The sequence below is a fragment of the Poecilia latipinna genome, unplaced genomic scaffold (genome assembly GCF_001443285.1).
Source record: "Poecilia latipinna isolate Pla-1442-1.1 unplaced genomic scaffold, P_latipinna-1.0 Scaffold2040, whole genome shotgun sequence".
NCBI lineage: Eukaryota > Metazoa > Chordata > Actinopteri > Cyprinodontiformes > Poeciliidae > Poecilia > Poecilia latipinna.
In genome coordinates this window covers 141,767-155,779 of record NW_015114656.1, presented here as the reverse complement: position 1 = coordinate 155,779, position 14,013 = coordinate 141,767, and the positions used below count along the sequence as shown (strand labels likewise).

Here is a 14,013-nt window from a genome sequence, read left to right as displayed (position 1 = left end):
AACACAGTTTTTAAATCAAACCGTTGAACTTTTACACATTTTGTCAGGATACAACCATATGTCAAAGAGATTTTATTGTGATTTGTTATTTGCTTGACCAACATAGATAAGAATAAAGTTAAAGGAAAGCGACGATGTGAGGTTTGTTTGATCATATTACTGAATAAGGATCAAGGAACACACAGGTGAGATATAAATTTGCAGATAAATATAAAGCTGTATGTAGGTGATGCAGCAGACATCTGGAATTAGGTACTTATGTCAGATAAGAAATAAAAATTAAACATTTTGTCCTCCATACATATTACTAGGCTTATCAGAAAATTGACAGTGCACATCATCCTAAACGCAAGATCCCAAGTACCAAACAAGGCGGCAGCAACATGATGTTGTGGAAATGCTTATTTTCAGAGGGAACAAGGAAGCTGCACTGGGCAGAACTGCAAACCTCTCAGAGTTTGGAAAATATCTTGAGCATGTTGAAGAGAATCACAACACAAGGGTTTAAATCAAAGCATATTCTTGTGTTAGAATGGCCCAGTCAAAGTAACTTATTCAACAGAGAATCTGTGGGAAGACTACGAGTGCATTCACACCAGCCTTCTTTAATCCACTTTAATCAAACTTTAGTTTGTTTCTCTAGAATGTCCAGTGTGTGTGGGGGGAGGTGTGAATGCGTAATCAACTCTGGTCCGCCTAAAAAACCAGGTCTCGGCTCGGCTCAAGTGAACTCTGGTGCGATTTGTTTATGTGAATGCAAGTGGACCGGAGACCCCCTCCAAAACCAAGAAGTGAATTATAGGGCAGAGCATTCTGGATCAAAGTCAAAGATAACAAAAAAAGCAATATTACAACCGCTAAAATATTACACCACTCCATTTTTGTTTACATTTCGTGAAGAAGGCCAAGTTTTTCAATTAGCGCTTGGTTCATTTGACACAGTGCAAAGTGAAACTGAACTGCACCAGCTGAAAATGTAACAAATGCTGGTCTAATTTTGGACGTTCAGGTCTGAACACACCATTAAAACTGATGTTGACAGATGTTCTCCATTCAACCAGACTGAATTTGAGTCATTTCGCAAGTAGCAATGGCCAAAAGTTTCAGTTTCTACATGTGTAAACCTGGTAGAGAAAAAAAAAAACCAAAAGACCTGGAGGTGTACATGCTGTAAAAGCTAATTCCACAAAGCCCTGACTCATGTGGTGTGAAAACAAATGTTCACCAAACTTCTGATGGCAATGAAAGCTGTACAACAGATTATTACTTTGTACTGTGGTTGTAAAATGGCAAAACGTAGAAAAGCTTAACAGATAAGAACACTTTTGTAATAGACACATCTTTTACTGCGGCGCTGCAGGCCTTTTGCTCATCAGTAGGAGATGATGATCAGAATAGCAAAGAGAGAGAGAGAGAGAGAAGGGGACGAGTGGCAACAAATAAAACAAATACTGAACCCAGGACAGCTGCTAGGAGGGCTGTAGCTTAAAAAAGCTGCAGCACCCAACTTCAGCAACCTTTTTAAGAAATTTTCCCGGTTTGTTTTCTTTTTTCTCTTTTCAAACCTCTGCTGCAATGCATTCATTCAGGCAGAAGCATTTCTTTGACAAAGCCCTGGCGATGGGCTGTATTTGCTGAGCCGATTCAAAGGCTGAAAGCCAGCAGGCGGGAAAGAGGTGGCTACAATCTGCTACAGTACAGGCCCGGGTCACACTCACAAAGCGCCCTCGGCCTCGCACAAAAAAAGAAGCGAGCGCCTCTTATCGACAACAATGTGCCACTCATGTCTGATTTCCTTTCAAAGGCTCCCAACACTTGGTAGATTGCAACCGTTGCGCAATGACAAGACACATTCAGCAGAAATTCCTCCCCGGTGAGTGCTGGCACACACGTCCAGATAGAGAAAACGACGGTTTGCTAAAGGAAGAGTGAAAGAAAGAGGTGAGGAGAGAGTGAATGCAGAGGCCATTTGGAGGCCCCACAAAGGAAAAGCAGAAGAATGAGAGAGGAAGGCAGCGGAGGATGTCGTGTTGTGACAGATTATCGGGACAGAATAAGAAGGAGGGAAAGCGGCGGAGCGGGCCGCTTACTCACCGTCTGTGCAGGAAAACGATGACGATCAGAATGAGCAGCGTGACTACTCCTGCAACCACCCCAGCAAGGATAACAGCAGTCTTGTTGAGCTGACCTGCAAGAAAAATAAACCAGTGAGACGATTCCCAAACAAAGCCAGTAAGTTTTTCCTAGAGCGGTTTCTCCCTGCACCTTCAGACAGCGTCTCAAATTGTTCCTCCAAGCTGGAAACTCCTTGGTTGCCGTCATCACCCAGGGCCTGGACCTTGACCAGGTAGGCTGTGCCTGGTGAGAGATCGCTGATCTGCACAGAGTTTTTCTCCAGCTTCAGCACCACGTATGTAGTTACGTCGATTTTATTGTCCTACGAAAAACAGAAAAGTCCACCAACAGCCCCAGCGTTAAAGCAGCACCTATTAAAAAAAGCCTCTTTTTTTGTTAAGTAGTCATCAGAAACTCATTCAAATTGCACTCATGCAATTTGAATGAGTTTCAAATTGCATTCATGCTATTTGGAAATGCATTTTGCATAAAATGAAATGCATTTTGCATAAAATGAAATGCAAAATGCATTTCATTTTATGCATTTTATGCAAAATGCATTTTAATGAAATGCATTTTGTGTTTCATTAAAATGAAATGCAAAATGCATTTCTTAATAGCTTTAATCATGCCATGTGGACTAAATGTGAACATGAAGTTAAGCTCTTTAATGTTTGTGTGCTCTCACGGTCTATTAACCCTTGTGTGTGTGAGGACTGAGGCAAACGTAGAGGATTGTGGAAGATGATACAAGTTTCAAGTGTGTGGGGTCGGTTGGACCCCATTTCTGGAGACAAGGGTTAAAAAGTTTCCACACCTTTTTGCGGTAGGCGAGTTCGTAGCGGATTGGCTGGGACTGGACCCGTGGACGAGGGAAAACGTCCCAGGACAGAGACAAACTGGTGGAGTCCCGCTCGACCAGACGCATCGATGTAATTTTGGGCGGGTCTGAGGACGATACACAGAAGGAAAAAATTTAATTTTAAGATTCTAAAACGATAAAATGGACAATTCCCTCCCCCTCCCCAGGCCTCGTTCGGACCGCCGAGCCGTCAGTACCCCACAGATAGCATCAGCCATTACTGCGGCACAGATAGCATCGCAGCTCTGCTTCATGTCACCAGCACTCACCTGTGTAGTGAAGGGATGTGTTCAGCGCGGCAGAGGACTGCGGCTTGAAACTGCGCGGCATTGGTTGACTGGGAAACATGGACACGCCGCTGTGCACCTCCACAGTGAAGGTGTAGTTCAAGTAAGGATCCAGTTCACTCACTGACACCTTCGTGTCAAGCAAGCCCGTGTTTGCTGGGTCATAGCGAATTTTCTCTCCACAGGGCAGGTGCTGCGAGCCCTCCCAACGGTGGCACTCGACGCTGTAGGTGATGTCGCTTCGACCGCCGGTGTCTTCGGGGGGCTGCCAGGAGAGCAGGAGTTTTCCCGGAGTAAGAGAGTTGGGAGTGGCCACCAGACCTCGAGGTGCAGAAGGGAGGCCTGGCAGGGACAGAGCAGGAAAACATAGAATATGTAGTAGGTAGAAGACCAAAGACACTTTCTGAATACTCCTTGTTTCTCAACAGTTATGAACATAAATGCTATTTCAAATGAACTCATTTACTGATTTCATAATCATGAAAATGGCCAGAATACATTTTATTCCGGGCAAATCCAAAATTTAGTGTCAAAAGGAAATTACTTTTAGTAGAAATGTGTCTTTTCTCTCTTGTTGCTTCTAACAGCTGTCACAGTTCAATCAATTATAGTAGAAATGGCTAATGGATCCAACAGCCTCCGTCTGTATCTGCATCTACAGTAAAGAGTTGTCAGCAATGCAAACCAGAATCACTGAGCTGTTTGTTGTTTTAGTGTGTAGCTGCACTTGAATTGAATATATGATTGTGTAAATTGGAATCACGCCAATTTACTTCGCATATTGGAAACACGCCAACTTTGTGAAAAAATTCATGTTTTTTGATAAAATGTTTTTGCACTAGGTTGAGGTTGTTTTTCGGCTACATCGAAATGAATGTATTTTTGCTAAATTTCAATGGAAACGCTTTTTTTGCATCCCACAAGTCAACATGATCAACAACCAGAAAAAGACAAAGAAGACAACAGGAAGTGGTAGGAGGATGACGGCGCGGCATGTTCTTTAAAGTACTTATTGCATGAACAAACTTATTTGTGTGTGTGATTTTAATTGGGTTTCTCTTTTAATCGACAGTAGTGGACTACCACCAATGTTTTGCACACATTTGTAATGGACACGTTGCTAGTATCTGGCTGGCATAAACTTCTGTAGATTGCAATCAGCGGAAGTTTTCTCAGTGCTTCTCTACTTTTTAGTACAACTAGTAATTTATAGAAGTTAGCATTCATTTCTGCACAATTCTTACCTGAGCACGGTCCAGTCACGGGGTCTGTAAGAGCCCGGTAGAAGCCATCCATGCACACACAGAACAAAGACCTGGAGTCCTGGCTCTGGGTGTTGGCAGGACATGGTTCACACTTGTCCCTGGACGCCTCAGCTTTGAAGAAGCCTGGCTGACACTCTGCAAGGAGAAAAAGACATTCACCGCAGATGATCAGCCAAAGGAGACAATAGGGACTTCTGGCAGCATCCTAAATGGCACAGAGCAAAGCAAGTTTCTCCAGATTGTTCAAGCCTCTTTGAAATGCTTTGAACTTTTGACCCCTGAGAGCAACATGTAGAGGTCGAGGGGACACTTAATTGTGTCATGGCTAAATACTACATTTAGGCAGGTGATAGAGAGATGTAGAGGTGGGGAACAAGGCAGGAGGAGTCTGCACAGTGTTCAGACCACTCAGTAGAACTCTGGTCATTACAAATAAAATGATCCTCATTTGAGCCAAAAACTGAAACACAATCACACAGCTCCTACCATGCTGCTACTCATACTCTCAACTTTTCCACACACTTTTATCTCTTCCGTTGCTTCTGTCTTACTGTCTCTGACTCAAGAAACTCAACCAGTATTCCGACATTCCGAAACTCTAAGTCAGTTTTTCATAACTACAGAAGAAAAGGTGCGAGAGCAACCAGACCAACAGTGCTATTTGGCACCCAGCAGTCTATTATATTTCTTTCTCTCAGAGACCCACACGGATACTTTGAAACGGCATCGCCTAGATAAGGTGACATCTAATTTCACACTTTGAATTCTAAATAAAGAAATGCAGGTAGGATGCCCAGCTGTGCAAGGAAATGTCGAAATATGAAATTAATACGGTGTGAAATTTGGTTTGAGAGCGCACCGTCAAGGAGGGTGAAATTGAGACGGCTGCCCTTTAACTCCGCGAGAGCATTCCTGGGGCTGCTGCTCACACCATAGGGTGATCATAAAACCACGCACGCACACACGCCCGTGTATGCAATGCTCACATGAACCCACAGTCGTGTGCATGAAGAAAATACACAGACATGTATGCAAAGCACACTACTGGACACAATGTGGCATCAGGAGAGGGATTAGGTCCACAGCCTGTCACCTGTTCATGTCCCTCTGCTGATTCAGTTCAGCTACACACATAATGCATATACACACACACACACACACACACACACACACACACACATTTCAATGCCAGGGAACACTGCAGTTAAATGAACATGCATCAGAGGAAACAGACGCTGGAATTTGAGAAAACTGCAGTAAAAGAGAGATTAGGCGCTGTAGGGACAGATCGTGTTGGCAAAATGAAATGAGGCCTTCACACTGATACAGCAGTGACACTGACTGGGAAAAGCATTGAGACAGTCAGTGATAAGCAAAGAAGGTCAGATTCCTGAAGAGGCTAATTGGAAAAAAAAGAAGAAAAAAAAGGCAGCGCCAAGACTAAGACAATATCAGACTCGCGCCGAGATAAAGTCTAGCTTGCCCTTCGGCTCGTCTTGCTCGGGGGAAGCTCATTTGAAAGCCACAAGTGACCACATGGGAGACGGAAAGCACATGGCTCCGGCTCCATTTGAGTCATATCAAGGGGATTTAGCTGATTGACCATGAGCCTTGCTTCAACTTTGCTCGGCTTTTTATAAACTTGCGGCTCACCGAGCTGACGCAGAGCATATGTGAGGAGGTGTGTTATCTAAAGGGCCTGACAACAATTGTGGCAAGAGAAATCACTCTGCACAAAGAAGGGTATGGATCTTTGGCCAATAGGACTGCACCGAGTTTAGTCCTGCCTCTCTCTACAGCATCTCCGTTCTATCTTGGGCAGCTGTTTCACTTATAAATACGACTACTCATTAACGCAGACGGGACAGAAGACAGGCAAGGCAGGAGAGAGGCGGGAAGTAGTGACAGAAGGGCTAAGAAAGGAAGAGGGGGATACTGTATCCTGCTGAGGGCTGAAGAAAGAAAGGAGACATGCCGGGACGAACTCTTGGTCTGAGGAGGGGGAACAGCTGTTGCCCAAAACCCTGATTCATTTCCCTACCTCTCCTTCTATGTAATCCCCAAATTCCTTGCTCTCCTGCTTTCTCTCCTCCCAGCTAACCCATTAAGATTGCTATTCACCACTGACCAGCAGGCAAGGAGAATGCCATGCCATTCAAAAGCTGAAAGGAAAAAACACACAGACACAGGCGTTGCAGATGGGAATAGCTGAAATGCCACATGGCATCTGAATAGAGGAGGACTCGCCTCTATTTGGTGTTACAGTGCAAGCTGCAATGCATCGTGGTCAGGCCTGTGGAGATGATGGCCTTACACTGTGTGTCGCCTCTATAATCAAGACGCATTCCAGTGCACACCACCCAATGGGAGGCCTGGAACTGCATAGCTTGAGCTCTAGCCAACCTTTTGGCGGTAAAGGTGAATGGGTTTGTGTACCTCAAATATTCCAAATATGAGTCACAGCGACAGTACAGCTGGGGTATTTAACGAGAGGATTCCTCGACAAAAAAGAAAAGTCTGAGGAAAGCGAGCTTCCTTGTTCCACAGAGAAGGTCGAGGGGAGCTTTGGATTGTTACTGGACACAACAGGAAACAGGAAGTGTGCGGCTGACGCTGCCTTCCTTCCTAAAGCAGCCAATCAAAGCATGGGGGCACGAGGTAGCACGAGCAACAGAGTAACCAGAACTGAGGCGAAGAGTCGTGAAGCAGAATAATAACCAAAAAGGAAGCTGAAATGTGTTGACACAACACGAACACAGGCACAAATACCCTAAAAGGGTTTACTGAGACGATGGCACTCATAAACAAAAAGTGCCTGGGCTTCTTTGGAGTTGAGAAATTTGACAAAGTAAGAGTGGCCCTTTCTTCCCCTCCCACTTGCTACAAACAAGGAACTGTTTGTCATGTTAGGGGCCCTGTGTGCCTTGAGTGGCCCGTGTTTGTTTATACAGAACGAGTGCAAGGGCCTGTTGCGTTCAGGGAGCCGGAGTGGCTCTAGAGCCTCTGAGGGCTCACCGGCGCGTCGGCAGAACTTAAGACAGATGAGACGCCGACAGTGATGAATGCCCGGTCGTATAGATGGATGAATGGGTAACATGGTGGCTTGACAACAGAAATCGGCCCCGGGACATGACGAATAAGTCGAATGGGGAGGGAGAGCGATGGGGGCTGACAACTGAGTGCGGCACTGAGCTTTTTAGAAGGCAGAAAGGTCGTGTCTGCCTGAGGGTGAGTTAAACTGTGCGTGGCTTTACACAGAGTCATTGGCCAAGTAAAACAAACACATGCTCACACCGACGAGAAGGAAAGGGAGAAAGGTTAGACTCAGAGGAATGGCCAGCGAGCAAAGGAGATCTTGTAAAAATAAAGCCAAGCGAGAAGTAAACAGTGTCAGATCTGTATCAGGGCAGCTCTCTGGTCATTTCTGGGGGGCAAAAGAGCCTGGCTTTGTCCTTGCCCTCATTTATTTCACTTCCTCTCTTTTCATCTCCAAACTGCACAAACCCTGCGTGAAACGGCGATATGTCATGTCTGTGTGTTTATATGCAGGGTGACAACAAGTAATTAGCAATCCGGGGGTACCTGGATTGAGGGAACAGAGGGGGCCTCTGATGGGGGAGGAGGCCTGGGTAACATGAGCCAGAGGTCACAGAGGTAGAGCAGGGGAGGCGGGGGGCAGACAAGGAGCCATAAAGGTGTAGGGGCTGATGTGTGGGCATGTGGGCTCAGGAGGGGGGTTGAAGGCATTAGTGAAAAAGATTAGCTGACCAATGGAGCAGCTGTGAAGGCATTACATCTGTTTTACAATTGCACCCAAGCTTTCATCTGGGGTTGTTAACAAACACAATAAATTCCCTGATCCCCTTTCACCTCTCACTCTCTACGTTTCCTCGCACTCAGTAACAGGAAGAGAGGTACACAGAGTGCAGACTGGAGACGAGGAGCTTTAAAATCGTTGCTGGAAGGGTCTGATGAAGCCAACCCGTGTTGACTCAGAGCTTCCAGAGGCCAGAGTTGTGCTGGTTTGCATCACTTCCAGACAACCAGGAGGAAAAGGCAACACCGTCTCACCACACCTCCCCGAGCCAACAGGCTGAAAGCCGACAGCCATCGACTTCCTGGCCAGGGGAAGTGACCAGAACAGGACCAAATGCACCAATAAACAAAACGACTTATCAGGCAGGACAACAAAATGAAAAGCAGCTGAGTGAGGCCGCGGCGTTGAGCGACAATGAAAAACCCTGAGCCCACGGGTCGGGGAGTCACTGAGGGATTAGGTGACCTCCGGTTTCCGCTGAGGCCTCGTCCTGTTAGCAGTGAACGGTGGGTGGGTGTATTTGCTGGGCTGCGCTGGGGGGCATGACTGACTGATTGCTGGGAAGGAAAGTGCTGACCTCACACACCGGCAGTACAATACAAAGCGCTTCACATTGCTCTGCACTCCCCCCCACCAAAACACTCACACACATACATAAACACAGCCTTCAGGCTCAGGAATGTCACCAAGAGGAAATATGTCCCGACTTCCACACATGCACGCATGAAGGCTAAAAATGGTTAATGCTTAACTTTTAAAGTAAGGTGGAGGCTGTAGCTTCAATGGAGCAGATGGCATAAAAACTACAAAAACTAGAACAATAAAAGGTAGGGTTAGGGTTAGGGTATTTAGTGCACTAAGCACTCAGTAACTACTATTTAATTTACTGCGCATTTATTTTACATTTTTGCTGATTTCCAGATGTCTACGTATAAAAATGTAAAAAAATTTCAAAAATAAAATTATTACTTACATTATTTAAGCCTAAGTTCTAATTATTCCATTTAATTTTGAAGAGCAATCAGATAATGTTTTTTACATTTTCATGCCAAATGGTTGTATTTTTAATTAAGGTAATAATAGTGTAAACCTTTTACTCCAGTCTGTGAATTTTGACGTACTGTGTTGCACATTAAAGTGGTATTTCAGCAGCGTAAGGCCTGCAGGGGAAGGTGAGGGGAGTTGAGGCTACCACAAGCTTTTTGCCTCAAACTGCTACAATTTTATACACTGTAAAAAGTGTATAAAACTATACACTTTTTACATTTGCACTTATTTTACTGTTTCTGTGTGTTTCTATAGATTTTGGGTTTTTATCTATTGTGTGAGTCTTTTTACTCTAAACTGTCGATTATCATCAGGCTGCTTCGTTCAGAATGTGATTTGAGACCAAAGGTTTCTAAAGGTGAACATTACTCCCCTAAATCTGCCATCAGATCAGATTTAATCTAATCAAAAATTAATCTGTTCAGATGTCACACTCACCATGGTGTTTGCACTTTCCCAAGCCATGAACTGTTGATACAGTTTTCTGTTATCAATACTAGATAATCACAGACTCCATTGACTCCATTTTTTTTTTTGTTTTTTTGATTGCCGTTTCTAATAACTGGCACTGTACTCTCCAGTAAAAATGTGGCCCAACAAGATACAGCATGTCATCGCTTGAAAGAACCCCCTTCCCTCACCCAACTGAACCCCCCCATTAATCTAACCAACTCCCGCAAGATCAGCTCGCTAGTCGTAAACTAACTTGGCACAACATCTGAGATATGTGATCTTTCAAAGTAATCTCAGTGGTTTTTTCAGAGCCAATGTAGTATTAAAAAAAAATAAAGCCTGTCTATCAAAACTGTTTTCGAGTCGTCCAATAAGGCAGTGACTCTGCTTTTCTGTGACCAGCTGCAGAGGCTGAGAGAATGAAGGGAAGATTGGTGGAGCAGAAAATTCTGAGCGTGGGAGGGATTATCCGGGTGGAGTGAGATGATTCTCGTTCTGTGAAATCCACCTTAAGCCTGCTAAATCGAATCACTGCAATCTCCAGGAGAACTGCCGCGTCTCTTTGCATGCATAACATCAGATAAACTAAAAATTGCGCAAGGCGTTTCTTCAATCGTCACAAACTCACCGGCTTCGGATGCAGGCCTTAATTTAAAACTCGATCATTGACATGAAAGACTTTTCTAGGCGGTCCAATTTCTCACGTCGATTGTCAAGTTCATCAAGAAAAAAAAAAGCACAAACAAATGGCTAGAGTTTCACTTGTACCTCCAACTAAATGTTTACGCCTTAGCCACCATGTGAAAGCAGCCGGCTGCTGTTCCCCGATTGGCAGCATTGTTCAGATTTTGCCCCTATTTATTTTTACGAGTCACTTAGTGAGACTTGTTTTTATCAGACAGAAATACTGTGAGCGTACACAGTCTAAATAGTCCCATCAGGGCTATGTGAAACGGGATGTTTAAAGTCTTCTGGTGTCATATTCATGACCTGCATGTTGGCCAAAAACAACAGCCTCCGTGTGATTCCACGAGCAATGTGAACACGAAACAAGAAGGGGAAAAAAAAGAAAAAGCTTTATGTTTGTATCGAAGCTTGTTGTACTTGGGGGGGGGGGGTTGGTTGCACAACAGTGTGCGCCTCTGGAGTAAACTGCATATGGCGCTGCGAAAATAATCCTGGGAATAATGTGGCTGAGATAAGAAATTACAAAATAAATACAAGTTGAGAGGCAGAAAATTAAAATAGTCAAGAAGAGTCCTCTGAGACAGGGAGGATGTGGGGTGAGGGGCAGAGAGAGATTACACAAAGGCAAAAAAGAAAAAAGAAAAAAAAAAAAGCCAGCAGAACCAGTACTTACTCCACTGAAAAAGACCAAACACACCCAAGTCAATTACTACCCATACAAATCACTCGCCACAGCGTGTAGCTATGCTAGCTTAGTCACCAACTGTTCCTTACATCAACCGAGGACGAGTTTGGAGACACGGACACCGAGGGAAGGAGTGGGAGAGGAGAAAATTGGTTACTGGAAGCTGCTTGGCGAGCTCCGACCTTACTGGAATCCGGAGGGACGGTCGGTCCACCGACAGGCCGGTTTGGGAGCGCTCCACGCCCCCAAACCGTGTCTTCGTTTATAAACAGAGCCTTGTGCAACCATGGCGTTGGATTACGGCCTGTTTGCCGAGGCTTTCGGGGGAGCTGGCGAGGTGTGGGCCCGGGACAGTTAAACAGAAATAAAGCCGTGGATCAGCTGGTGCAGATCCAGATGAGGGGTGACACGCAGTCATTACATTGTGCCAGGGTGGATTAAGGGGAAGGAAGGGAACGGAGTGAGTCACGAGTGGAAATTATTTAAAGTTAAACACCATTTAGCTCACTGTTTATTTTCGCTCCGTGAAAATAGATTCTTGTTTGTGCAACAGATTTTAAAGTAGATGGAAAAATTCACATTAGGGACTGAAATATGTCCCAGCAAGACGGATGAGGAAAGAACATTTAAATAGTGTCAATAAAGTGTTTATTAACTGGAACAAACTCGTACCACTTACAGGTTTTACAAGCTCCAGTGTTTTTTTGGTTGGGGGATTTTAGGTGACCAACACAAAGCATTTAATTGTAACGTATATTTCAAAGGATATACGGTTTAGATTTTTTTTTTTATTGAAGAAGACTGGAAGACTGAAAAGTGTGGCTTGCAATTCTATCCTGTTATTAAGCTGTCCTAAAACACTCTTACACATCTGACCGAATGTCCTGCTGAGTCTCAAGTCTTTTGCAGCCCTTAACGCACTTTGTTCCAGTTTAGTTCCATCCACGTCTCCATCTACAAGCTTCCCTGTTCCTGCTGAAAAAAAAAAAGCACCAACATAGCATGACGGAGCCACCATCATGCTTCAGCGTGGAAATGACGTGCCACCGGTCCGAGTTTTACACCCGGGCCGAAAACTAAAACTCCAGTCTCATCTGACTAAACCGTGTTCCATTTGTTTGCTTTGTGCAACGTCCTGCAACTCTTTCACAAGGGTAATAAAAGACAAATTTGTGCAGCGCATGACTAAGAGATGCTCTGCCACCTGAGCTTTGGAGCCTTTAAGTTCCTCCACGGTTACCACAAGCCTCAGCTTCTCAGATTAATGCTCCGCTTGCGTGATCTGTTGGTTTAGACAGCCACATCTTGCTACGTGTGCGGTTGCACCATACAGATACAGAGGTTGGTATAGTGTTTTTTTTAAGCAAACAGTTTTTTTTTTCTCCCTGACATGTCTGCTGCTTTGTTCCTCGGTCTTCGTGTTGCTGTTTGTTGACTGATTTTCTCTTGCAAACACTTGAGGCCTTCACAGAGCAGTTGGATTTACTGTCATTAACACATAGGTGAGCTCTAATTACCACTTATTTGCCTACTGAAGGCAGTTAACTGCATTAGGCTTTATTGATGGGGCTGGGCACAGATGCACACCATTTTGTGTGGGGCAAATATTTAAAACCGATATTCTATTTCTTAATAATTCACAGCTTTGTTTTGGTTTGGCACAGCCTCCAGCCTGCCACTCCAGTCGTTCATTAACCAAAATGTTCTGGAACTTAGACATTTTTTAACGTGCAATTAAAAAAAGCTAATTTTAGCAATTTATTACGTTTTCTATGGTATAATTTGTGTAGAATTGATTATGCGAAGAACTGTTTCTGTCACTAGACTGTGCACTGCATGTTCATTCTTCCTTTTCCATGAATTTTGAGTGTGATGCAATGTGATGTGACAAAACGTGAGAGATACTTTTGCAAGACGCTGTAATTACAGCCTGTTTGAGTTTCTCCATCAATCACGAGTGTCGTGCCTTTGCATAAGAATATATAATAAACACCATCTGTAATAATGTCACAGAGAACAAAAGGTCCAGTTTGTGCCCTGCTACTTCCACTTGTTTATGATTTACAACCTGCAAAGCTCTTATACGTCTTCGCAGCGCAGCAACTGTTTTATCTTTTTCGACTTTTCACCCAATGACAACAGTGTGTGTGTTTGCGTGTGCGTGCGCGTGTGTGTGTGAACACCAGGGAAGATAGTTTCAAACAACAATCTACACTTAAGCAAAAACATTTAAGGGGCGGGGGAAGAAAGAAATAATATCCTAGAAAGAAGCTCTGAGGGACAAGCGATCCTTCCGCCAGAACTACTGAAGCTCCGAGAGGCAAAGAGGAGACGGAGACAGAAACCAGATGAAGTCACAGATCTTTACTTTAACAGGTCCCACGGGGGAGACGAGTTATAAAACGGAGTGAAAACATGGCCGAACATGGAAAATTTCAACCTAAATATGGAGAGGAGAAAAAAAAACCCACCACAGTGGAAGTTTTTGTGGTTGTTTCACCCCAGAGCAGCCATCCGTTCAGGAAAAGAGGGGGGGGGGGGGGGGGGCAATGATTAACTACGTGTCTGTAGGATATTCCTCTTTAAGCCCTCGCAACCATTCGTCCTGGCTCCGCGCTGCAGCTCTGTGATTCATTTCCATCTAAATCCACGCGTGTCCTCATGCATCTCGGACCTGTCACCAGGAATCTTCCTGGTGTGTGTGTGTGTGTGTGTGTGTGTGTGTGGGGGGAGAATGCAGACTGCACTTCCATTGTGTGTGTGTTCGGGCAGGACATGCTATTCAGCAGCTCAGC

General features: G+C 44.6%; 1 protein-coding gene across 1 annotated transcript in view; it reads right to left on the bottom strand.

Moving 5' to 3' along the window:
- The window catches only part of LOC106935896 (ephrin type-A receptor 2-like), a 34,735-nt gene that overhangs the window by 10,824 nt on the left and 9,898 nt on the right, over positions 1-14,013 (bottom strand). Inside the window, exons 4-8 of the mRNA XM_015016610.1 lie at positions 4,509-4,664; positions 3,247-3,606; positions 2,933-3,063; positions 2,266-2,437; positions 2,095-2,188 (exon numbers count right to left, since the gene is read on the bottom strand). Coding sequence (XP_014872096.1) covers positions 2,095-2,188; positions 2,266-2,437; positions 2,933-3,063; positions 3,247-3,606; positions 4,509-4,664 — 913 coding nt within the window. The remainder of the gene's footprint in view (positions 1-2,094; positions 2,189-2,265; positions 2,438-2,932; positions 3,064-3,246; positions 3,607-4,508; positions 4,665-14,013) is intronic.